Below are 26,121 nucleotides of genomic sequence, written 5' to 3' on the forward strand. Positions count from 1 at the left end.
GATCCCACGGCAGGAGGAGGCGGTAACGGGAGCAGCAGGAAAGCCGTGTGCCTGTCGTTGCCTCCCGGGATCTACCTGGGGCCGTGTGGCCCGGTCGCCATGGGGCCAGGCGACCTCCCCAGAAATCTTCTGGTCCTCCTCAGGCGCACGGTGCGGGGCACGGCCTCCTCGCTCTCCTCGGAGCTGGAGCCGCGGGAGGGGGCCGAACGCCCCCCGTCCTCGCCGTCCTCGCAGCGGGGCTGGCCGCCCTGGCACTCCGGCCTGCCCGACGACTTGAGACTCTGGTTAAAGGAGGCGGACGCCATGCACTCGGCCGCCGTCCGGTCACAGGCACAAAGCAGCTCCGCGCACAGGCTCCGCCCCACGCCTTAGAGGGCAAGACAGAGTAGCAGACGTGAGATGTCGGGGGATGGCAGGCCGAGTCCCCCTTCAGCTCTGCCCTCGCGCACCCCATCCTGAGCCTCTTGGCAGTGAGTGAGTGAGTGAGTGAGTGAGTGAATGATGAGTGACGTGTAAGCACAGAGCTCCCAGGAAGTGAGAGGCACACAGGACCCTACCAGACGGGACGGCATGGCGGAGCACGCACTGTGCCCGGGGGTCGCAGAGGGAGGAGGGACCGGACCCTGCCAGCGGCTTCCCCAGCCGGGCAACGAGGATGAGAACGCACCCTCGCAGGGCGCTCGCGAAACGCTACGGGGCGCACGTCCTCTTAGACCGCAAAGTGCGACGGAAATGCACCTGCCAGGGTGGGTGAGGAAGCGGAGCCCGAGGGTGGGGATAAAGCCAGTCTGCTCTGAGAGCGCTGCTCGAGGGGCCGTGCCAGCTCCAGCTGCCCCGCCTGAGGGCCTGAGCGCCCAGAGCGGGAGGAGAGGCCCCAGTCCAGTCAGCCGGAGACGCCCTCCTCCATGCGGTCACTCGGAATGTCTCACGTGGGGGAAGGGCTCAGCTCCTTAGGAAAGGAGACCTGCTGGCCTGGTGAAGACTCGGTTCTGGGTTTGGGGCCATGTGGTTTTGTGGTCCCGACGCCAGCTGCGTCACTGACTTCTACCTCCGTGACCTTGGACCTTGGCCGCCGCCTCTGGACAGTGGGGCGGCTCCCAGTGCTACGTCCCAGGATGGCCGTGGGGATGAACTCTGCTAATGCAGAGCAAGAGCTTAAACAGCGCATGGCACTGAGGAGGCATGGCTCCCTCGACTGTTCCCGGCCGCCCCTAACCAGCTCTGGGATTGTGGGCAGCTGACTTAGCCCTTGAACTTGCGTCTTCGCCTCAGTGGAATAAGGGTACTTAAATGTGCCTCAGCGCCAAGAAGAGTATCAAGTCACAGTACGGATGAAAACGTGCTGGGGAAGCGTCCCTAGGCGCGAGCCGTGGTCACGACGCCGGTGTGAGTGAATGAAGAGCTCGCCGCGCGGGCCCCTGGCACTTACACTGGGGCGTACCGTCCACACACGCCGCCGGTGGCCGCGGAAGCGTCTCGAGCAGGCAGCCCAGCCTTCCCACCTGCTCCAGGCAGCAGTGATGGGACAGACAGCACCTACGGCCGAGGAAAACCCTTTACTGCCCAGAGCCGCAGCTGCCCCGGAAACCCCCTCGAGGCCCGCTGCTGCCACGCTCCCTGCAGCGGTGCGAGAAGCCAGCGGCCGCCTCGCCTCCCAGCGCACGCAGGGCTGACCAACACGCACCCCACGTGCGGTCGCCCAGGCCGTGTGCCGCACAAAGACCTCGCGCCATGGGCGGTGTCGACTCGCACTGTACGCACCTTATTTTTTAAAGAAGCTTTTGTCTTTGTATTATGATTCCGTTGACTGCAAAGATGAATGGTTTTCACACTCATTACAGTAATTTTTCCAGCGGATGGAAGTAAATGGCCTCGAGGGCGGGGTACTGTTTTTAGTTCACAGAAGGGTACCTACCATAGGAGTTAGCCGTGACCCCAGTCCCTCCGGCCTTTTACCTAATGGAGCACCTCGCTTGGTCCCCAGCCTCGAGAGAGAGCAGAGTAAGTAACTGTCTTGAACATAAATAAGGAACTGTATCTGGAAATGGGTCCAGCATGGAGCGAGACCTCAGAAAACACGGGAACGAGCCAGCATCTTGCTTTGCGGGCCCACCCATCTGGCCTCGTGAAGCCTCGCAATCTCCCGTGCCAGATGGAGGCGTCTCGCGATGGCCGCGACCAGGGGCTGCGAAGGCCCCTAACTCCTCACTCCTCCCTCTGCCCTTAGCTCTCACTCCATCACGGAGACCGCGGCCGGAGCCGGCATCAGCCACGCCCTCTTGCATCTTTTTGATAGAGCTTGTGCTCGGCCGAGTGTCAGCCTCACCAAGCCTTTCCACGTTGCCAGCAGTGGGAGGGGCCACCCGACCTCGAGTGTCACTTTAGGTAGATGGCGGCCCCCGTTCACACGTTGTCCCAGCAAAGCCACGCTATCTCGTGTGCGCATCTGGCTGGGGCGGGCGGTGGTAGATAGTTACTACAATAGTTAAAATCTAAAGTCACCAAGTGAATCGGAAATCACATCTGATCGAAAATGCCCTTGACAAGTCACTCACATCACCCGGAATACAAGGTGTGCATGGTTTTGAAAAGATACCTTTGCAGAAAATGATACGTTTGACTAACTCTTCCTTAGTCGAGGCTATGGCTTTATTTATTATTATTATTTTATTATTATTATTATTATTAATTACTACTTTATTTTAAGCTCTTGGGAAGGAATGCGTGTGGCAGTAGGGTATTTGTCACTTTTGTCATAGCTGATTTGCTTTTGTAGATAAGATGCCTTTTCTCTCTGGTCGTTGGCCTCTCGCAGAACAAATCAACCGGAAACCCCAGTTTTACAATATACTCATTGCCGAATGGGCAGATTTGGGCCCCTCTGAAGTATCTGTGCAGATTAAACCTTTTAGAGGAGCTGGGAGGTATGTGTGGTGGAGCTCGACCCCCAAATCGAAAGGTCTGGGTCCACCTGGCTCTGCGCCTTGGTAGCTGGATGATCTCAGACGTCTAAGTCTGAGCCTCAGCTGCTCTTCGAGAAAATGGGCCCGGAATGGCGACGAGCCTCCCCGAGGGAGGTGATGCCAGCAACAAGCTCTTTGTGGAGCCCAAACCACAGTGTCCAAGGTAGGGGACGGTGGGGGCCTCCCGCTGCAGGCCGCGTCGGCGCCGCCGGCTCGCCACCCTCACCTGTGCGTACCTGTCCAGGGCGTCCCTTGGGTCCCCGCGTCCTTCTTGCCCACAGTAACAGCCGTAAGCTTCGAACTCCTCCGGGCACCGGGACGTCAGACAGAAGAGCATCTCGCCGAGCTGCGGCATTGCCCGCACATCACGCCCACGACCCACGTGCAGGAAGGCGAGCCTGTCGCAAGCTGAGGAGGCGCGAGGGCTCAGGAGAGCGCGGGATGTCAGGGCGGCGTTCCCAGAGGGGGGGCCGTGCTCCGCCACGTGGGCGCCCGTCGTCCTCGAGCCCGCGTCCCCCGCCTCCCGTCACGACTTCCGGGAAACTGCTGTGGCTGGTCCCCAGTCCGGGATGAGGGCAAGTCGTCCCCACCAGGCTTCTGTCCCGCCCAGACTCCCTGCCCAGTCCCCCAAGGCACAGGTGCTTGTCAAGACTGGAGGTGCTCCTCGGGACACCTGCTATTACCGAGCAGAGCGGCCGTGCCCCGCCCGGGCCCCCGCGGGCCCGGCATCCCGGGCGGCCTGCCTGGCTGCTCCCGCAGGCTTCTGCCTCCCTCAGGTCTTACGCCCTGGCAGGGTCGCCTTCCAGAACCTTGACTCTCTCTGCCTCTGTCTCCGTCTCTCTCTCCGCCTCCATCCCACTGCCCCCCTCCTCTGCCCGAAACTTCAGGTAAGTTGGCTGACGTCTACTATGCAGCCTCCCACTTTATAGGTTTGGCGGGCGGAGGACTAAGGAGCCAGAGGCCTTGCGGAGGCTCCTGGCCCAGCCTCCATCAAACGCGGCTGCCTCCATAGTGCTGTGGAAGCCACCCACGTGTCCCAACGCCCTCCTCCACGTCCAGCTGCCCGCGGGTCCTCGCAGGTGCAGGGCCTCTGGTGAGGCACCCCGGGGTGGGGGACCCGGGGGGAAGGTTACTGACACCCACATGTTTCGATCTGTCCAGGAAACCGTGGTGTGGACAACGCCAGCCTCTTTCCTTCTGGGCCAGTGAGAGTGGCGGTGGGTCTCGGCCAGAAGCCGCCCTCCCTGGCCCGGCCCCCCAGCAGCTGCGTGCCTGCAGGCGAGTCACGTCCTCTCTGAGTCTCTCATCCGCAAAGGGGGCTGGCACCTCCTAGCTGCACCAGCGTGACAAGGTCACAGTGTCATAACAGTGGCCCGAGGGGCTTTAATGCCCTAACCAAAGGATCTCAAGGCTCGGAGAGGACGGACGCTCCTCCTCGGCCTGCCGGCCTCTGCTCACCTTTTCCGGTTGTCTTCTTGGGACCGTTTGCGATGGACGACACAGCCACCCCCGAAGACTTAATGCCAGCGGGGACAGCGGTTACATCTCCAGCAGCAGCGACAGTCTCTGCAGATCCTGAAAGCGTACAACTTTATGGTCCACATTCAAACAGCGGTTCAAGAGGAGATTTGCAGATGGGCACGTGAGCAAGGCCAAGTGCAGGCAGACGTTTTAGAACAGTGAAGCCTCAGGAGAGTGTCCTCCAATGGGTTTGTAGGCATCAGGCCAGAGTCTCAGGGATCCACGAATGCCACATGGATCCCAAATTTTCTACAAGAGCCTGGAAACTGTCGGGAGCCTGTGCTAGACCCTGTGGATGACGTCTCCTAGATGAGGACCGCTCAGGCCTACGTTTGCGTCACGTTCACTGCCATGCACCTGCCAAGCGAAGGTGAGGCTCACAAGTGAGGAGGTAGGAGTGACGGGGGGGATCAAGCCAAGTCGTGGTGCGTGGTAACGTAGGAAGCCGAGCTCCACAGAACCCTGCAGCTGCTGCTCAGCCCACTCCGCGTGACCGGCGGGGCTGCCGGTGACCTGGCCCGGCCGCCTTGGCACCCTCCGGGTGTCCCTTTGCCCCCCGCCTCAGCCCCACCTGCCCTCGTAGCCAGAGGCCAGCGGGCGAAGTCTCCAGCCCAGTCTGGTCCAGACAAACGGAGCAGCAGAAAGCCCCGCCCACCCGTCTGCTGGCCTAGGCTCAGTTCGGAGCTCACGAGGCCCAGGCTGGAACAAAGGATGCCCAGATATCTCTTTATAATGTGGACTAGCAGGTGATTGGCACAGAAAACAAAATGCAGCTTTCTGTATTTTCTAAATGCATCTCTTTAGCTTCCATTTCTTCCCACTAATGGATCTGTCTTTTCATTTCATCTGTCTGCTTCTGGGGGAGTGTAAAAATAAACCGATTTCCTCCATCGTGAGTTTGGTGTCTTTCCCCCGAGGCTCCTTCGGAGCACACCCGATGTCATGAATGTTAGGGGACGAGGATATATACAGAGCCGGGGCAGGCCAAGTGTGCTCACCTGGAGGGGTTGTGGTCCTCACGGCTTCTGTGCCTTCCTGGTCTCGGCCTGGTTCTACGCCCCCTAAAAAAGTGAGACAGGGTGGATATTAACCCCGCCGGGCCCATCTTGCTGTCCACAGGCCACTCCCTTCCCACTGGGCGCAGGAAGCAACGTGGCCTTCGCTCTGCCCCTGGTCGCCTCCCAGGAGAGCTGGTGATGGCAAGGTCACTCCTGAGCCAAAAAGTGGACTCCCCCCCCCCACTTCCCCACACACAGAGGCTATATGGCAAACTCGACCGCATGCGGGTGAGCCTGTTAAAATGTTTGGGGAAGCAGACTCCTCCAGAACTGGACTGAAAAAAAAGAAAAAATGTCCTTTAATCGTGTTTTTTCGAATAGAGGAGATGGAGGCAGCGGCGTGGTGTGATCCCAGTCGCTGGCCACGTGGCTCCAGGAAGGCCACGGCGCCTCCGTGTCTCTGCGAAGTGGCTCCGTGGTCGCCGTTTGCCAGTGGCGAAGCTCGTACGATGCCCTGGACGAATAGCGCCTGCCTCTGCAGATCCGCGGGTTGCAGTTCCGACCCCCGACGTGATGCTTTCAGGAGGCGGTGGGCCTTTGGGAGGTGACGAGGTCGTGAGGGTGCCGCCCCCCGTGAATGGGGTCAGGGCCCAGCGTGCGGGGACACAGCGAGCAGATGGCTGTCAGCCGGGAGCTGGGCCCTCACCAGACCCCAAGTCTTCTGGCACCTGGGTCTCGGACCTCCAGCCTCCGGAACTGCGAGGAAGTACATTTCTGTTGTTTGTAAGCCACCTGGTCTGTGTGCCTTCATTACGGCGGCCTGAACGGACCAACCAAGGCTTCCTGCACGCCGGCTACAGCGCTAAGCGCTTTGCTTGTGCTAACTTAATAACAACCCAGTGAGCTCACACTAAGCTCACTCTTACTCGGAGATGAGAAAGGCGTCACACCTCAGGTCAGTCCTTAACAGTCACAGAGTGGAAGTCCGAGTCACCTGGCTCGAGCTGACCCGCTGAACCACTCTCTGTGCTAGGCTGCTGTCTTACATCTGGCGGTACCACCAAGAGCCGGAGATGACAGCTCCAAAATGCGCTGGGAAGGAAGGGACTGCCTCGAATTCAGTGTGTCGAAGGTCGAGATTATGATGGCGTCATGTGAAAAACCGGACTTTGGCATTTACCGGTGGGGACATATACATGCTCCAGCCAAGAGAATCTGAACAGTTCCCAGCCGGGACACAGGCTTTCTCTTCAGAGGCCGAAAGTATAGATTCAGCAGTGAAGGAGTACTTAGCTCTACTACCCCGGATACGCGACTCCACTTCTCCATTATCTGCGAACTGGAGACAAAAATCAGCCTCCCAGGACCGGGGAGGAACAAGCCAGACAACGTGGTGTGTAGGGCCTTGGAAACGTGTGGACTCATCGAGGTCCTCAACAATGTCACTGCCCGTTAACCATTCTTAGTCATTGGTACGTAGTTATCACCAGTGATTTACACTTATTCATAAAGGATCCATGGTTACTAGACTTCAAAGTCACAAGCCAGGCCAGTGTTCAAGAAATTCTTCCGATGACCGGGCCTAGATACTTTTAGGTAACAGGTTGTTCTCCGCGAGTCACTGCCATGTAACGGAAGGAAAGCAAGTCTCACCTCACGTCAGGTGAGACACCAGTCCGGCAAGCCACTCGCTGAGTGACTTGGAACTTTTAACCTCTCGCAGCCTCAGTTTCCCACATAATCTTCAGAATAGATATAGCGATATGTCCTCTGGACCCTGCCAGAGAATGGTCACCAGACTGAGCACAGATACTTCGGTGGCACTTCTCCGCTGGGTTCCCTGCTTCCTCCGAAGGCCCCTCTGCTTACTTGTCCTGGAGAGAGTCGTCGGCGGCTCAGCTCTGGTCTCAGCAGCCGCTGTGAAGAGAAACCGCCCAACGTCACTTATCGGTTCAGCTCGTCCCCTTCGCCAGGCCAGACTGCCTGCAAAGAAGACAGGTGTGGGCGCGGGGGGGCGGAGTAGAGGACGCCCCTGGCAGTCGGAGCAGGGACTGTCTCTGCGCGCTGGCGCTCACTTAGGCCCCGCCTCGGCGGACAAGGCGCTAGCTTAGGGTTAAAACGCCGTCCTTCCCCCTGGTTGGGTCAGGTCCTGCAGGAAAGGCGGCTTAGTCTAGAAGTAAGGACAGACCCATCGGAGGCCTCGGACTCCAACCTGCCCCTCAGCTCTGTGTCTGGGACGACCTCTCTCTCCATCCAAACGTACCATCTCAATGTGGAGGCTATAGCAATTATTTCATAGGGTTGTGTGAGTACGCAGTAAGCGAGATTGTGTCTTTTAAGCAAGTTGTCCCGTATCCTGTATGTGTGATTTGCTGGTATGTTCTGTTTTTTTTTACAGTCACACTAGAATTTGTGGAAGGTGCCGATCCAGTATCCTCCATTGCTGTTTCTGATTTAATTCTCCTGGTACGGGTGTAATTGCCTCTTTCTGGGGGCCGGCACACTACGGCTCGGCCCTTGGCCTGTTTGTAAAAGATGCTTTGCTGGCACACGGCCACTGCGGTCCAGTGACGGGTCGGTGACGGCCGCTTGCCCGCTGCAGTGGCAGAGTGCGGGCATTGCGACGGAGGTCCTGTGTCCAAAATCCTTGCTCCCTGGCTCTTTACAGGAAGCTCGCCGATCCCCGCTTGATGCGGATAGAGACGCTGACGCGCGGAGAGGTTAAACCCCCGTCCCGAAGTCACACGACTGAAAAGGGGGAGCGCCCGGATTCCGCCCCAAATCTGTCCGCCTGCAGAACGTAGTGGCTTCATCACGCAGTGGCGATGGCCCTCGCACGCCCCACGCCTTTGCTCACTCACTCACTGTCCCGTCTGCACCCGGTGTTCGGCTTGGTTTCTGGCTTTGCGTTCGGGCAGCCGCTTGCTTCGGGGGGCGTCAGGGGTGTGAGTGTGTGTGTGCTGGGGGACGGAGCTGTGAGCGCACCCACTCTCTCCAGTTAGATCTGCGCTTCTTGGGGGAACCTTCTTTCCTTTGCTTGTCTCCCACGGTCATGCCGCAGGTAGTGATGGTTCAGACTGAGGACAGTGGAAAACGTCCCGATTCGGGGTCGTTTTGGGATCGTGCGATGGGGGCCGTGAAATCCGCAGCGTATCCCCAAGTTAGAATGGAAGTGGCGGCTGCGGGTCGCTCTGGGAGCGGCAGCCGCTGGGCCTGTGGTGAGCTTTGGTCTGGCGTAGGTGCCGGTGCCTGTTTTCCGTGGCCCTGGACGCCCAGGCATGGGCCGTTGGCAGTGAGACGCCCTCGGACATGCGCACGGCCGCGGTGAGCCACGCCGTGAGCCTGTGCTTCTCCCTTAACAGCAGCAGCAGAGGAGAGAAAGAAACTTCCAGGGAGACGGTTGCTCGTGGCGACCCCGCCGAGGGGTGGGTTTGCCGGGAATGCGGGCTGCCCAGTTAAATTTGGGTTTCAGGTGAACAACACATACTTTTTTAGAATTGGCATGGGACATACTCATACTCAGAAGTTATTTGTTCTTCGTCTGAAGTTCAGCTTCAGATGGTTGCAGGCGGGCGTCCTGCATTGTGTCCGACAGCTCTACCCAAGTGTGGGTAGGGCTGGGGTGGGAGGCGGGGGAAGCGGAGCCCATGGAGAAGAGATCGGGGTCTGGGGGATCTAGGCACGAATCTGCAAAGTGCTTGAGGCGGTCTCACCGTGGGCCCAGGCAGGGGGCCTCGTAGGGGGCTAATTCCAGCAAGGTGATGGTACGATTGAAATGTGGGCATTCGGGTCACATGCCAGTCCCCCTGTGCTCACCTTCTCCTGAGAGGGCCATCGGGCTGGTGTCTGTGGGCTCCACAGGATCCCCTGGAAAGAGAGACGCCCCAACACCACTGTCAGCACCAGGCGCCAGGGTCTCAGATGAGAACAGTCTGGGGACTGTGGGACCGAGGGCGGAGGTGGGGAGCTACAAGGTGCCCGCGGAGAAGGGCTGTTCCTTCGTCTTAGGGTCCCCTGCCTCTCGGACACCTCCCGTAGTGCACGGGGGCCCGGCCAGGCCCCAGCTCACGAGGGGCTCCAGCTGGCTCTGGGTTCTGGTGGAGGAGGTGACCGTATTTGGCACAGGCTGTGACGATGCAAGGCCTGCCAACCCCCAAGGTTGGTGGCTGTGGGGCGTGGCATCCCGGCCTGAGAAAACCTCGTTCAAAGGGGAGGCAGGATGGCAGAGAGAGAGAGTGCTGGACTGGGAGGGTCTGCAGACAAGACACGCACACGCACCCCTCTACACGCGTGCACACGCCCACATCCACGCACAAGCACACGCCCACGCACGGGCTCGTACACGCGTGCACACGCCCACATCCACGCACAAGCACACGCCCATGCACGGGCTTATACACGTGTGTACACGCCCAGAAGCCCATGCACATACATCCACATCAGCTTCCTTTGACCAAACCCTGCAGGACGATTTCCGAGAAAGAGGCCCCCATCCCAGGAAAGGAGGGGTGCTCTGCCAGGGCGCCCCTCGAACTTCCCGCCCGCGCTGTTGGGACTGAGACCCCGCGGGAGCCGTGGTGAACCAGCAGTGAGCGCATGAACCGTCTGCGTGTCTGCCGGCTCCCAGCAGCCGTCTGCCCCCGAGGTCTGAGGAAGAGCAGCTTCCCCGGGACTTACCTCCGAGCAGAAGGGTCGTGGGCTCCTCCCTGCTGGTTGTCTCTGCAAAAACGACAACGAGAAGGCATGGAAAAGCCAGGTTAGATCAGCGGCTTAGGGCCCGTTATCAGGTGCTGGGCCAGGCGTCTGACCATGCGCTGCACCCACGCCAGAGTCCCCCACGCCAGCCCCCTGCCCGGCCGTCACCCACGCAGGGCGCGGCTCTCCCCACCTGGAGGCTGAGCCAGACAGAAGGAGGTGTCCAGGAGGTTCAGGGAGGAGTTGACGCTGGCCCGGGCCAGGCACTCGATGGCAGCCTTGTCACAGGCACACAGCAGGCGCTCACATGGGTCCCTGGACTCTGCGCACAGAGCGAGGGTGGGGCCGGTCGGAAGACCTCACGGGGGGTCCTGGGGGGTCAGCGAACTCCCAGGCCAAGCCCCGACCTGCCCACCCCATCCCTGGGCCTCACCGAGTCCCGTGTGTCGGCTCCACCCTGCAGCCGCGTGGGGCCAGGCGGGGGCCACGCTCACTCTCCCGCACTCACACCAGACCCTCGGCCCGTTATTGGCTCTGCTTCCAACCCCTGCAGAGTCTGACCACGGGTCCTCACTCCCTTTCGCTGCCCCGGGCCACACCCCTGGCGCTTGCCAATTCCATCGCTGGGTTCTTAACATACACCAGGGACTATGTTCCCTGCTTTATGCGCATTATTTAATCCTCACGGCCAATCTCTGAAGCAGGTGTTCTCCGCCCCAGTTTGTGGTTCAGAGGAAGCAATTTCCCCAATGTCCCATGATATACAAGTAGCAAGCTATTTGCCTGCCCAAGAACCTAAGGTTACTACAAGCATACAATTATAAATCGAATAATCTGATAACTAACTATTGTTTCAATTTGAAAAGAATTTGTTGTTCATCTACCATGCAGAGTAGAGATGCCGTAGATGACGATGCCGCCAGGGGCGATGACAGTGAGCGTGACAGCCGAGAGCCCTCGGCCTGGGCCAGCCAGGGGGCTCTGAGCTGCCGTGTCTCTGCCCAGCCCCGGGACACCTGGAGGTGCTCACCACACGTGATCTTCTTGCTGGCGCAGTTGACGTCCGTGCTGAGCTTGGCAGGGTTCTGGAGACAGTCGGTCTCGGCGGCCTCCTCGTAGCACCTGCGGTGCCGGAAGCAGCAGCTGTGGCAGGGGCGAGAGCGTGGGGGAGGGGCCGAGAGAGGCAGCTGTGGTCACTTTGCACCTCTGCATGGTCCCTGGCAGCGGTCTGTTTCATATGCTCGATGCACGCACACACATGCACGTGCACACACGCACACACACACTATATATAGATATATTACCTATGCAGCAGGTGCTACTATTATTATGAGCCTATGGGGGGTGCTGAGACCCATAGGGCACTGTAACTTGCCAAGGTCAAGGCTGATCGCAGAGCGTGGCTGACACTGAACGTGGGAGGTCAGGTGACGCGGGCACACAGCAGGTCAGTGAAGACCAAGGTGGAGAAGAAATATACAGGCACCTGATGACCCTGGGTAAATTAATTACTCAGCTTCTCACACTATGTAGCCTATAAGAGTTTTTGGTATTTGAAGGAAATGTCTGTTATAGGTCTTGCCGTGTGGTGGGCGCTCGATAAATGGTAGCAGTTAGCTTTGCAGTCTGGTGTACAAGGTCAAGGTGGCAATAGTCTGTCCCTCGGGAACTTGGAAATCCCCATGGCCGTTGACCGAATTGCGGAAGCAGGTGAGCCTGGGCGTGACCCACGATTCTGCCGGTTTCTCGCCATCGGTGCTTCGATCATTCCTTCTGGGTCACAGACAGTGATGAATTACTGCTTCACTTCTTTGGCGTCTTGGTTTGCAAGGTTTCAATAATTAAAGGAGGTGGCGAGGGGGGACCCGAATGCAAAACGGGTTCCCACGAGCGGCCCTGGCCCCAGGCCCCGCTCAGAGGCGGCCTCTCCTTTCCCGAAGGCCAGTGAGCTGACCCCAGGCGCCGCTTCGCTCGCGGTCCCGGAGGTGGGCAGCTGCCCTTCTGGTCCGGAGGTGACGTCCGCTCGCTCTTGGAGACGATTTGGAGATTTGGAGATGGGCCAGGTCTGGTGTTTCATTCCAAAGCCGTTATTCCTTGCCGATCGGGGACATACCACTTTTTAATTCATTCGTTTATTTAGTTTTAACCTCTGAAAAGCAAGCGGAGGTTGACCACCTACCTAGGCCGTCAGTGAGTTTATCGAGCTCTGTGTGCCGGGCGCTGGGTCTGTGTGGAGCTTCCTCAGAGGACGCTGCTGCGGCGGGAGGCGGGCCCTGGCGCCCACACTCCCACGCGGGGGGTGCACGGAAGGGAAGCGCAGGTGTCGGGGAGCACGGTTTGCCCGGGCGCGCAGAGGGCGAGGCATTCGCAGAGGGTGCCCCGGAGGAGAAAAGCCAGGGACACCGGGCTGCCCCCCGCCATTCCAAAGCGAGTCCTTCCCTTCTTCCCGTGAGCCTGTGTGGACGCGAGCACACACTCCCTCACACCGGACTCAGGCGCCAGCGGGGTGGGGATGTGCGTCCCGGAGTAGAGCGGAGACCCAGGTTCAGCGTCCTGCCGTTGCTAGGGTTACAACTACTGTTACTCCTAGTAGTAGTACCGCTACCACTAATACTAGTACTGCTGCTGCCGTGCCATTACTGCTATTACCACTACTGTTACTGTTAATGCTACTACAGATACTATGGCTACTGTTACTGCTAGTACTGTTACTACCACCACCACTTCCGCCCTGTTAACACTGCTGGTACTACTCCATTACTACTACCACTCCTCCTACTATAGCCCTGCTACGATTGCTAACTATCACTTAATCACTAATGCTCTTGAATACTTACTAAGCCAGGCGGAACCCCAGCCACTCCCCCTTGCATTTGGCCGTTTAGTCCTGAGTGATAGTTATAAGACAGGCATTATTATGACCTCCACCGTAGGGATGAAGAAACGTGCCCAAGGTCGCAGAGCCCACGGGAACAGAGACTCGGAGTCACCGGGTCTCAGGCGAAACGCCTTAAAACTCTCAGCGGATCGCGCCAGGCTTTCCTGAGTGACCCTCCTGCCGCCAGCCTCTGCCTGGCGTATCCTTGCTAACACGCGATGCTTCTGAGATCGCACCGCCATTCTGACGGGTGAAAGTCGACATCTGGTTTTCCTTCCTTTTCCTCGTACGGAGGGAGGGGGCTCCTCTCGATCAGCCACTGATATTTTCTCTGTGTTCCCCACTGGGCGGTTACCTCTCCCGAGCAGGGTTCGTGTTCTGTTTGCATTAAGCACATGTTTACAGGTGACTGGTATCTGGTGCATGTTTGCTGAACATTGAACAGAAACCTTCATGGTTGCTTTATCCCTGGTGTCCAGGACAATCCGAATAAAAAATACTTCTCAGACTTTATTATATACGCAAGAGTCACCCACGGAGCTTAACACCCGGACTTCCAGGGTCCGCCAAAGGGCATTCTGCGTCAGGGGTCTGAGATGAGCATCTGGGGTCTGCGTTTCAGCAAGCGAGCAGGTGTTTCTGATGCCGCTGCCCCCGAACTCTGAGAAGCCGAGATGAAGGTTTGCATGCCAGACATAACCTAGGACTTGACAACTTTCTCGGACACGAGCAGATCACAGATTACACCGCATTTTAAAGGTGAGGAGAGCAGTCGCCCGGCAGGTGAGTCATAGAACTGTCACCTCCCGAGTCCCCACTCCAGGGAGCTTTCTGTGACTGCGCTCTGCACAAGTCCCGGCCAGGCCTCCGTGGACCCCCGTTTGGTCTCGCTCACCTGTCGGACTCGTCCACGGGCAGCCCTTCCATCTCAAACCTGCAGGCGCAGCCGTAGTCGTCCAAGTCTCGGGGGCAGAGACCAGCCACACACCTCATGCCGCTCACGAACTGCAGCAGCGCCGGGAAGCTGGTGAAGACGGCCTGCAGCCAGGTGAAGCGGGGGCCCAGGCAGTCTGCGGGGGGGAGGGCAGGCCGGGCGCTGGGGGCCGGCGTCCAGGAGGCAGCCTCGCTCCCGGTGCCTCGTTAACCTACTAAGCACCTGCTGTGTGCTCAGGACTGTTAGACTGTTTAAGCCGGGGTCCCTGTTAGTTGCCCACCTAACGGACATTATCCTTTCTTCCTTACCAACCCAACTGGAAAGTGCTCAAGAAAGGTGGGCCTTTCCCCCACATCCCTGGGGATGTCGCCTGATCATTCTCAGCTGGTCATGGTAATCCCATGTTTCTATGGTGGCCTAGAACTGAGCGTGGGACCCAGATCCGGCCAAAACAACTTAAAGGGAAATATTTATTAGGAAATATTTATTAGGAAATATTTATTTCCTAATAAAGAAAAAATATGTGTAAGAAGATCCTTTGGATCTACATCAGTTTCCTTCCTTGATTGTGGATGAGGGTGCGCTGGCCGGATCTGCAGCAACCACCTTGCCACCATGAAGCCCCAAACCCAAAGATGAAAATCCAGTGTATCCAGTGGGGCAGGATAGAGTGATCCCGCCGGGTCTCGGGTACCCATGTTCGGCCACCAGCCCCGGTGCCTTCAGATAGCTTATGTGAGACCGTGAAAGGTCTTGATTATTTAAGTTGCTGTTGTTTTGCTGAGCGGATCCCAGACGATACAGAGAACTAGAAATCAGTATGGGAAGAGAAGGGGTTCAGACACTGATAACTTGGGGGCACGTACTGGGTGCCAGAAACTGCTGGGTGCTTGAAATCGCACGATAATTATAATCGATACAGGGACCAATGCTTTAGAGAGCACCCACCTCGCCCCTTATCCCATAAACCTCATCTACGAGGCAAACGCTCTGCTTTCTGTCGCCTTCATTTTATGGGTAAAGAAACTGAAGGTCGATGACGTGCTCAAGGTACCCACCAGTGACGATGACTCGCCCTAAACAGAAATGCCCTTGCACACAGCATTAGCAAGAAAACAGCATCCAGATTTGAGATCGGAACCTCTTGCCCACCCCGCTCCACTCTGCCTTTCTAACTTGAGTGCCGAGCAGGGTGGCCCCACGACACTGGTTTAAATGCACAGCGTCACGAGAGGGCGCTCGGGGCAATCTGAAGGTAGCTGTGAGGACCCGTCTGAGTGTCCTAGTTTCTTCCTACGTCTCTGAAACTTCCTTCCCATGTCTTGCCTCTGCACAGCGTAATCAGAAACACGAAGAAATGATTCTATGCTGATGGGAAAAGCCACTCTGAGGGGGTGTGTGTGTGTGTGTGTGTGTGTGTGTATGTGTATGTGTGTGTGTGTGTGTGTGTGTGTGTGTGTAAACATGCATTTTCATTCAAAAACCTACAGGGCAATTGGCCTTAGTCATATCTACATGGTACATATACATTTAAGTTCAGCCTCAGGCCCAGCATTGTCTAATCCAATGTGGTTCAGAATCTCCTTGCTCATCATGTCCATTATATTATAAATGTATTTTGGGGGCGCTTTTAGTAATCGGTGATAGGAAGCATCGTGGTGTCCTGAGATTGATAACTGCATAATAAGTTTATAACTGATAAAGGGGATACTCTGATATTCTTAAGCTTTACGTTTATTTACTAGTCGAAGAGGAGAAATAAAATTATCTTGGTATCGGGGGACTAAGCTCCCACCGACTCAGAGGAGAACATTTCCCTTCTGGTTGTGTGGCTCTGGGCAAGTCACCCAACTCCCGTAGGCTCGGCTTCCTCACCTGGGAAATGGGGATACCATTCCCCTCCTGGCCAGGTGTGTGCAGGGCCAACAGAGTTGGGACATGCGGTCACCAGGCGACTCGTGACTCGCCCGCAACAGAAGCAGCTCGGCCCTAATCGGAGCCCGCGTCGCGTTGGTTGGGGCTTGCTGGGGAGGCCGGGGGAGCTCTGCAGGCAGAGTGTCCCCGGCCGCTTCCTTGGCCTTCCCACGCACACCCGCCATGCCCTGACGCCGGGTGGATGAAAGCCGTTTCACATCCAACTTACCCAAAATCTCCGTCGCACTTTCCAAATTTTTAAACATCCCGTCGAAGAACGTGCTGTCTAAGTGGAAGGAGGGAAAAGGAATTACGGGGCCGAGGTAACTCCCCTTCCCCATCCGCCCTCTGGGGAAAGAGCAAGTCGAACCCTCCCAAACCCTTTCTCTTTCTCTAAGGACAGATTTGACCTTGGTCTAACTTTCTAATAACACAGGTTACCATGGAGACCTGATAAGATGAACCGGGGGACCTGTGTTACCAGGCAACAATGCTCAACGACGAAAAAGGCCCCTGGGCGGTAAGATGTCTCTGGACTGGCAGGAACCGTGGATGAACTGTAAGTGCCAGGTGGGGGAGTCACCGTTTTGGGGTCTCCCCCAGTGTGATGACCCTGCGCCTGGGCATGTCCCTTCTGGGCAGCCTAGAACCTGCAGCTACGAAGCTGGTACTGGGGGCGCTGACCCCTGTGAGGAGTGGTGACGCGTCCAGGCCAGGGCGGGTCCTGAGGCTGCTCCACACCAGCCCCTTCCCTGCACCTGAGCTGTTGCCTAGGCCTCCTGGACCGCTGCGTCCTTGTCACCAAGGCCACCGTCCCTGAGGAGGGATGGCCTACTGGCACGCTGTCTTGTCTGCCCTTGACCCTTCTAAGTGCCAGGTGTGAGTCTCAACATCCACCTAAGACCTCCAGGGGGGCATCGAACTTCCGTGGGGATTATACCATTTGGAGGGAGGTCACTCGTCATTTGTCGTTTGGGCCTGGTGGGACTGATCACTTTGCGTACATGGGCTCATGCACGAATAATTCGGTTGACTCAGCTCCCCTCCCTGAAAGGTCTGGCATTCAGGGCCGGCATCACCAACGAGTTCGCTAAGCACAAGTTCCTCGGCGATACCCATTTAAGAACCCGCCTGAGCAATCTTTCCCATCCATCACTAAGAAAACATTCCCTCCCCCAAGGAACATTAAGCATCTTCGTTTCTAATAACTAGAGCCCTGCGAACCTCATTTCTCTCTTTCTGTTCTGCCTTAGGCAGCTCAGAGCTCAATTTGAAGCTAAAATACAGTTACTATGTAACCCTCTGATCAACGCATTTGCTCCCTTTTCCCAGTTTCCCCTTCCAGCTGACACTTTATCGTTCGAGGGGACTTTTTAGCGCTTCATCTCAAAGGCGAGACCAGCCCTGGGTCAGACAGCAGGGGAGGCCGTCAGGGGAGAGGCTTTCGCATCTCACTTGGATCCCTTTGCCTACAAATGCCGCAGCATTTTCTCTGCCAATATCCTAGACAACGTTCTACCCAGCAACATCGCCTGAGAACAATGCAAAGGGTACATACTGAGACCGTGGGGGAGTCCTGCAGGCAGCTCCTGCGCACGGTGCGGGGTGTCCAGAGGGTGGCCCCCTGTCGGGAGGAGAGCAGGGCTAGTCAGAGCGCGGCCACCACCCACCTCCTGAGCTGAGGCGGTGGCGGGGGCGGGGTGGGGGGCGCAGCCAGGACGGAAGTGGGGTGCACCGCAGTTCAGTCCTACGCATACTTTTCTAGCACCTGGTACGTGCTCGGTCTCTGTGGCAGCTCTTAGAGGGTAACGCGGACTTTGAGGGCAGGAGGGAGACTCCGGGCTCCGGGTCCGTGTGAGACCTTAGGGCAGAGCCCGTGGAATCGCTCTAGCACATTTTACATCTGGCACAACTGGGGGGCGGGAGGAGAGATGGAAGGTCAGAGGAAACGTTAAGACAAAGTTCACCAGAACAGAACTGATGCTGATTCATCAGGAGCGGCGTTAGGAGCCGGCGGTGGCTGGAGCTCGTACTGTCCCGGGCTCCGGGTTACACTCGTCACCTCTTCTGAGCCTCCGCTCAGGGCCGCAAGGCTCGCATTGTCATGACCCTTGACTAGACAGGACTAGCCCGACGAAGCCCTAGCATTTTCTGGCCAGGCACCTAGGCTCTCCTTGGTCTGCCCCCTGCTCGGCCCTGACGAACCGTCTCTGGCCTTGAACCTCACGTTCTCCGGCGATGCCGGGAAGTTCACCACTTTCTAGTCACCGAGCTCCTTCTCCCCATCCTGGCTTTGCTCGTGCTGTGCCCTAGGCCTGGGGTGCCCTCCCGTTCATCTGCGCCCCTTTGCGTCACTGACTCTCACCTGCGTTTTAGGGTACTGCTCGAGGTTCAAAGAGTCCTCCCTGACCCTCAGCCTGGGCCGCTTTAGGGACAGCCTCCCTGTGCTCCCCAATGCCAGGCAGCCCCCTCTCTGTGTACTTACGACCCCATGTTGCAATGATCTGTTTCTGTGACTATTTCTCCAACTAAACTCGGAACTCGTGGCGCGGAAGCACTGTGACAAAGTCCAGTGGGTCTCTGTTCAACGAATGAATGAGCATCAACGTGGCTGTGAACAGCGCCATCGAACGGCCGACTTATCAGCCAATGAGCGATGCCCCCTAGAATCACTGAATCCTGGCCTAGTAAACGTGAAGCGAATCAGGGGATACGGTCCGTGAGTGGTTAGGAGTGAGATTGCACAGTATTAAGTGCTCTACCCAGGAGATCGCCCAGGAGGGCACACGACCGGCCTTTTCCCAGCCCCCTTCCCAGAGGTTCTGGGGAGAGATGACTCGCAGAGGACAATGGGAGGTAGAGACCGATATCGCCGTGTGACGTGGGGCTGGTCAAGGGAACTCCGGCGCAGAGGTGCCTGACAGGCGGAGCATCCGGTGGAGGCGGCGGTCCGAGGGCATCTCCTTCTCCTAACGTAGCTCTGACCAGCATCCTGCCGCCTAACTCCTGCCTTTCGAAGCCGTAGGCCAGCTCTAAGCGCAGAGAAGAGGGAGGGCAGCCCCCGCCCCAGCTGTGAGGGGAGCAGACACAGAGGCTGCCCCCAGCCCTGCCACAGGGATGGGAAACACCCCACGGAGAGGGACCCCGGCATGCACAGAGACCTCCCTCACTGTGCACCTGCCCAAAGCGTCGTCTTGAAAGCTGACGTGGATTGTACGGGGGCAGCCACGAGAAGGCACTCAAGGAATGTCGACTATTTCACAATTTTGTCCCCAAGAATAAGACAAGATCAGAACTGGAATCTGATCCAGTCGAGTTGAGGTCTTGGTAGCGGTTAAGTGGCTGACATACCGGCCCTGGTCACACGAATAGTGGGGACCCGAGTCATAACGACAACATTTTAATAAGGAAAAAAATCATATACGGAAGAAGTAGTTAATCATCAGAAGCCCAGGAACCTCTGCCTTGGGAAGAAGGTCTGGGATGGTGTTTGGAAGGGTCCGGCCTTCTGTAAAGTGGTCACACTGTCATCTCAACTTAAAAGCTTCCAGGTAACATGCACAGCTCTTGTATTGTCCACTAATTTGGGTCATGGCCAAGATAAATCATCAGTGACGTTTGTGGATCCACAGTGCCTCGCTTTTACTGTCGCGTTTGGGAGGGGAGCTTGGAGACGAGCAGCCCAGCGTGTCGGTCCGGAGTTCACCTGACTCGGCCTAGATAGCGAGCGATAGTGATCACTCTGCTGCCCAGCCCGCTGTGGAAAGGAAAAACGTGAGTCGGGCTGTTAGAGCTACGCAAATCTGCGAACGAGGAAGCAACCCGGTTGGGGCCGGAAGTCTCAGATTTGAAACTCAGACTCCAAGTTGACTTGAAATCATTATTCCAGGCCGCCAAGACGCTGGCTTCACTGACCAGGTAGTGGTGGCATGGGACCCACCTCGAAGACATGGGGGCGGAACAGTGGCCGTTGCCCCTCACACTGGACAAGCCTACAGAAGGGGGAAGGAGGGGCCACATCTGAGGAAGGGGGACGCACTCCAAGGACACCCGCAGCACAAGGGACGGCCGCCCTGACTCGGCAAAGGCGGAGGACGCACCGTCTGGTGGAGGGAAGGCCGCCCATCGGCTGTCTCGCTCCTCCTGGCCGTCCACCGCCCCCCGCCCCGGCCACTTCCCTGCCCTGCTCAGTGCGCTCAGAACCATCAGCTGAATTAAACCAGAGCTCGTCATTCAGGGTTGATTTCCGTCGCTCATCAGGCAAAGGGATAAAGTAGTAATGGGCACGTCAAATGATGTTTGGCAATGTGTCCCAGCGTTCCCGCATCATATACGAAGACAGAAACGCGGTGCGAGACCCCGGCGCACTCACCAGCCCGTGGGATCATCAACAGGCCAACGAGGAGAAGCGCAGCCATCGCGGGAGAGCCCAGGGGGCACGGTGGCATCGGCCGGAGCAGCCGCCTGCAACGGAAGGCGGAAGTCAGAACCCTCGGGAGGCAGCGAGGCCAAAGGGGAGAAGCTTCGCCAGCCTGTCTGTCCCGGCCTGGCCATTAACTAACTAGCAGGTCACGTCCCCTCTGTGACGCTCGGTTTGTCCACCCGCGGAAGGGAACGTCCACCCCTTGAGGACAAGGACGTGTCTGTGGTCCCCTTTCTTTATTCATTAATTCCATGGTCATCGGTTGTGTGCCAGGCACGTTGCCGGGGTCTGGGAACTCAAGGTCAGGAAAACGCACCCCTCACCTGGGAGGTGTTCACAGCCTAACAGTGAAGGGAGACCATCTCACAGGTGCTTTTGCAAGTTGAATTTTAACTAGCCCATACGTTATGATCCACCGGCATTCCAAATATCTGCTGGGCAGGCTGACTTTGAACCTTCGTGCCAACGTCATTGGCCATGAGTACGTTTGGGGGTCACTAGCAAACTGTGCTTCTCCTGCAGCCGCTCCCTTTTTCCTCCTTTACTTAGCTTTTGAGCGATCTGAGCCCTTTATTGGGAGTGAGGGTTATGGCTCAGGGGGAGGGGGCAAGGTGGGCGGGGGCTGGAACCTACCGCATTTCCGAGGAGCAACTATTTAACTTGGATCAGAGCTTCCTGCGCTCACGCAGGTCAACCACGCATTTGACAGGGAAGGAAAACCCTTGAAGACCGGAGGGATTTAGAGCAATTCTGGTTCCCTGGGAATATAAATCCCTAAGGAATGCTAGAAGGATGGCCGGCTCGCGTGTGTTCTGCTGTGGAACATGTTTTTAGGAGGACGTATCGAGGATAGGCCGGTGTGATCGCGCCGTCCCGTGTCCACACACGGTGCTGCTGGATAGGGCTGTACACGTCGCGCGCTGTGCAAAGGGGTTGCACAGAGCGGCCGAGATGCGGCCTGCACTCTGCTCCCGAGCTTGCCCTCTGCGGGGCTCGAGGAAGGAGTGAGTGCTCTCTGCCGTTGGTCTTCCCAGAGGCAAATGCCACCCCATGTTGACGGCCTGGGCCACGGTGGGCCACTCTGCTTGTGAGCAGGGCTTGGTACTGGGGAAAGCGTCCCAGAGGAGCAGACACCTGTAGGCGGTAGGGTCACTATTTTATGAACCTGCCCCAGGGCCTAGCACAGCCTCCGGTGGCTGTAAAGCAAATGTTTGTTGAATGAATGCAAAAGGCCAGGGCGTGAGTTCTTTGGGATTCTCACTCGGCTCAAGTATTCGCTAAGGCTCTGCTTATTTTCTGGTTTTGCTCAGCCATGAGGCTCTGCTTATACCTGTCTTAGCCACACACATCCCTAGAGCAGGTTAGCTTTCAAGGTTAGACAGGCTCTGTGATTGTCCCGCGGAGATACGGATCTGAGTGACTACTTGTCAAGGTCACGAAACCAGACGGAAAATTAAGGATGGAGCCTGGGACGTCTCCAGGTGGCATGCTCTGGAGACCCCATGGGGGAGCAGGTGGCATTTCAGGGGACCCCGCCGAGGTCATCACACCCACACGACTGAGACCAGCGTCACTACCTGGGACTTTCTGAGTCAGGGTTTTATTGTTAAGATCACATAAGTGAGAGGATGCTAGAATGTTCAGACTCAGAAGCAGCATCGAAATCATCTAAGGCCAAACTGTCACGTCACAAGTGAGGTCATTGAGACTCAGAGACTGGCAACGCACGGTAAAAATGTCCCACCTCCCAGGTCCGGGGCTCGTCACAATGGCAGGACTTGTCTGTAAAACTGTCCTGAGGCTTGAATGAGTTAATCCATGCAGGCCATTTGCAACAGAGCCTGATGGAAAGAAAGGGCTCAAAACCACTAATGTTACGAGGAAGGCCCCGATTCCCTGTTCGGATAGAAGCCCCTGTTTGCTGAAACGAAGCAAGGTGGTCACTTCAGCTCAGCGGATGCCGCCTGGAGCTCGTCCGCGGACAGGGAAAATGCCCGCGTGGACATCCGGACGTTCCTCGCCCGCACGTCACGAGCATTTAGTGGAAAGCTTTTGAGGGCGTGGGCACCGTGCCCGCCATGTACTAACTAAGTGCTCGGGAAGGTCGGGCCGGAAGGATTGATGATCACGTTGTCACAGCAGGTGTCCCGGGAGTGCCACCGGCTCACACGGACGTGCGGGACCCTCGCGACGTGGCATGCCGGATGTTCTCCCCAGGTAAATGCCCCTCCGCAATGGCACCTCCCCCCGCGAGGGCTCTGTGTGCCTTTGGACGTCCGGCTACCTCCTGGAGTGGCGGCCGGGTCTCGGACACCCCTCGAGAGCAGCCCCCTCCCTCCCCTGCTTCTTTCATCCATTTTCCCCTCCCTCCCTCCCTCTCCTTTCCTCCCTCTCCCCCTGCCTCCATTCTTACCCAGCTCTCTCCACCCCTCCCCCAGCCCTCTTTGGCTCCCCGCCCCATCAGGGAAAGGGGGTACCTACCGTGCAGCTCCCCCCTGAACCAGCTGGTTGAACGATGCTGCTCGGCTCTGAACGAGATGGGGACCGAGTCCTTTATACCCCAAGGAAGGACCCTTGGTCATGTGACCCCTCCCCTCCTCTCCTGGAGAGCACAGTCTCTTAGGAATTCCGGCAGGTGGGCTGCTCCTGTAATGCTATGGCTCAGAGCAGATGGCCGCCCATGATCAGAGGCCCCCTCTGCAGCCCCAGAGGGGACCCAGGCTCCAGTTAGAGAACAAAGGCTTCCCTGTTCCACACCCCCACCCCGCCTCGAAGGCTCGGAGGCCCAGGGATTATGTCTCCCGGTGGGTCGTCAGGGGTGGCTTGTCAGGAGAACTCTGAGAGATGAAAGGCGCCTGGGAGTCACCCCGGCTCCCTGCGAGGAAGAGGGCCGGCTTTGTCCGCTCCAGTTAATCCTTCAGCGAGAAATGTCCGGGGTGAGTCTCCTTACGCGTTCCTGGCCTCAGGCCTGGGCATTCGATGCCTCTGTCCCGTAGGGGTTTTCTGCCCGAGCCGTGGGGTAGGGCAAGATGGAGCGTTACAGCGAGACACCCTGGGTTCCGGTGCCGGGCCTGCTTACTCATCGCCCGTGGGACACCGGGCCTGTCGCTGCCCAGTCTCGGCTCCCGCATTCCTTAAATGGGAATAATCCCACTCGGGCCGCGAGCACGGGGTGAGCCACGGGACGAGCGTGGGCTGGGATTGGGGCTCATTAGATCCCAGGTCCCCCCGTCCTCCCCGCAGCCGCTCGCGAACTGGGCCCGTTCTAGCTTTAGCAAGGAGGGCTAACGTGTGTGGTGTCCCCGTCGCGTGCCATAGATATTTCCGCAGGGTGCTGTCCTCGCTGTCCCCATAGCAGGGGGATGGGACGTTAGTTCCATTTTACAGACGGGGCAGGTGGTGTCGTCGCGGTCGAAGCATTCGTCCCGGCTCGCACGTGACGGGGCCGTTCTCGGCTCCCGGGTCCGCCTGCCTGCAGCCTCTGTGGGTTGTTCGCTGGCCGCCGTGGCCTGGAGCACGAGGGCTTGTCCAGGGCTTTCCCCCGGGAGAGTCGAGCCTTTCCGGAACCTGCTCAGTTGTCCTTCCACGCTGGAGCTTCTGTTTACAGCGTGTGGATCACGGCTCCGTGTCTCGTGCGTGGTGGGGAGAGACGCTCCGGCCGGGAAGCGCTGCCGTCGGTGGGGCGCACAGCTCCCCCTCCCCCTCCTTCCCCCCTCTCCCCATCTCCCCTCCCCTTCCCCCTCTTCCTCCTGCCCCTCTCTTTCTCTTGCCGAAGGGACGGAAATGCACCTGTGCCTTTATCTTTGGGGAGCATCCTGCTTAATGATGCTGTGCCTGTAACTGCACAGTCACCTTCATCAGCTGGAGGACAACACCTGTCTCCTCAGTGAAGCCCCGGTGGCCACAGGTTAGTAGGGACTCCAGTGTGGTAGCACCCCGAGGCCTCCTCGCTGCCTAAGCATCTCCCCGGTCAGGATTTAGGCAGCTGGGGTGGGACAAAACGCCTTTTAAAGGCCGGGAGACCTTGGGCTCCAGGCTCTGGTCAGTTCGTGCTTGGGCCCGTTTTCCTCCTGTGATGGCGGCTGTTGTGACAGCGCCGTGACCCTAGGAAACAGTCCCATGAGGTCCCCCGAGCCTCCGTCCCTGCTGCCAGAGCCCTGCACGGGCCTCGGGAGTCCTCCACGCTTGGGCTTTTACAAGCGAGCGTCATGCTCAGTCACTCTCCCTGAGCGGGGCGTGGCGGGGTCCACACGGGCTTCCGCACAAGCGGATACCGGAGTGTCGGGACCGAGTCGCCTGACCATTCTCCGCACTCCCTGGTGACAAATTACGCTTCGGGGAGCCTCCGGGACCCTTCCTGCCAAAGTCTTCTTCGGTCATCCCCAACTTCATCCATCAGAGGGGGGCCAGCCAGATCCACCCGCACCTGACGAATGGCCCCGTGTCCTCGATTTCTGTCCAGATACGTGTCCCTTCGCCCCGGCAAGTGTGCTGTGCCCTCCTCAGCTCTGCAAACTAGAGCGCCTTTCGCGGGCCCTTAGCTCATCGCGACAGATATTGATGTGCTTGACGTTTGCATAGCTTCGAGGGTCTCTCGAGTTCTGGAGATCGAAAGGAAATGTTTCTGGGTTCGGCCAGACGGGGGAGCGCCTGGCCGCTTCTCTCCCCAAAGTTCAAACTCTGCTTCCGTAGCGACTATGTTGGCAGATAGTTCAAAGGCACTCGGTGTCTTGGGTGGTGGGGGGTGGGCGTGTAATTTCTACCTGCATGCCAAATGGACAGAGGGGCAGACAACGGATGGCTGGGGGGCGTGCTAAGGTGAGAGACTGAAGCCAGCACTCAGCACGGAGGGCGGAGAGCTGTCCCCGCGGTGAGGAACTGGGGGTCCTCGCAGGGCCGCTGGAGGGGGCAGACCTGCTTAGCAATGCTGTGTGCCTAGAGACTCAGCGTTTGCGGGGACATTGGAGCCACCGTGGACCTGGGAACAGTGAAAAGGGGCCTGGTACCGTCAGGGGGACAAACCTCAGTGTGGAGCTGTGCAGTCAGGGACTGACTCAGCATTGCTAGGCATTCAGGCCCTGTGTCGGCCTTGGGCAGCTCCTGGGAGGTGACCGCTAAACCACGGGCATGGCCGCCTGGCAGGAGCACCCGTGAACCCGGCCAGGGCTTTGGGCCATGCCAGGCGGCCTGAGCGAACGGCGTGCTCTGCAGCCGGGGCCTTGGAGTGCACAGTGTCAGCCCGACCGACACCTGGAGCGGCCGGAGGTGAATAACCAAGGCCATCCAAGCTGCGCTTCGCACCTACATGGCCGACCTCAATAAAAACCCCAGACACCGCGGCTCAGAGCGGGTGTCTGGCCGGCGATGTTCCGTGCATACTGTCACCCCCCAGTGCCGGGAGGGTGAGTGCTGACTCCACTTAGTGGGGACAGGTAAAAGCGCGGGCGTGGGTCTCCTGGACCCTCCCTCTGCACCTTTTACCTCTATTCATTTTAAACCGCATCCTTTTGCTATGATAAATGGTGAGTGTGAAGATAGCAACTTTTCCGAGTTCGGTGGGTCCTGTTAGTGAATCACTGAACCGGAGGGGCCTCTTAGGGACCCCTCCCCTCCCCCCAATACAGCGAGACACACCGACGAGGAATCCAGACGAGACAGCGATGAAAGCAGCTTCCTCCACCTCCTCCTGAGGAAAGCGCCTCCTCACCTGCGACCCTGGGCTTGGAAGGTCACCTGGGTCTGGCCAGTCGCACGGACCAAGGTTGAGTTAACCGCATAGGGAAGCCACGTGTGAC

The 26,121-nt window shown here is 58.1% G+C and overlaps 1 protein-coding gene across 1 annotated transcript; it reads right to left on the reverse strand.

The window, feature by feature from the left end:
* On the reverse strand, nt 1–23,374 carry OC90 (otoconin 90). The gene is made up of 15 exons (XM_016133074.2): nt 22,808–23,374; nt 20,276–20,367; nt 17,462–17,527; nt 16,133–16,189; nt 13,951–14,125; nt 11,208–11,320; nt 10,371–10,499; nt 10,160–10,201; nt 9,299–9,349; nt 7,352–7,399; nt 5,483–5,545; nt 4,422–4,538; nt 3,200–3,371; nt 1,430–1,536; nt 1–367 (listed from the first exon to the last, which is right to left on the reverse strand). Exons 1-15 carry the CDS (start codon nt 22,906–22,908, stop codon nt 72–74), a joined length of 1,629 nt encoding a protein of 542 aa, XP_015988560.2. The 5' UTR covers nt 22,909–23,374; the 3' UTR covers nt 1–71.
* Between the last annotated feature and the right edge of the window lie 2,747 nt (nt 23,375–26,121).

The sequence above is a fragment of the Rousettus aegyptiacus genome, unplaced genomic scaffold, assembly GCF_014176215.1.
Source record: "Rousettus aegyptiacus isolate mRouAeg1 unplaced genomic scaffold, mRouAeg1.p scaffold_m13_p_15, whole genome shotgun sequence".
NCBI classification, from domain to species: Eukaryota; Metazoa; Chordata; class Mammalia; order Chiroptera; family Pteropodidae; genus Rousettus; species Rousettus aegyptiacus.

Coding starts and splice junctions, on each gene's coding strand:
- OC90 (XM_016133074.2), bottom strand. CDS start 22,908: ATGACCAAGGGTCCTTCCTTGGGGTATAAAGGACTCGGTCCCCATCTC. Junction 9,350..10,159: donor CACGACCCTTCTGCTCGGAG/GTAAGTCCCGGG, acceptor CTCTCTTTCCAG/GGGATCCTGTGGAGCCCACA. Junction 368..1,429: donor TGTGGACGGTACGCCCCAGT/GTAAGTGCCAGG, acceptor TTGCCCTCTAAG/GCGTGGGGCGGAGCCTGTGC.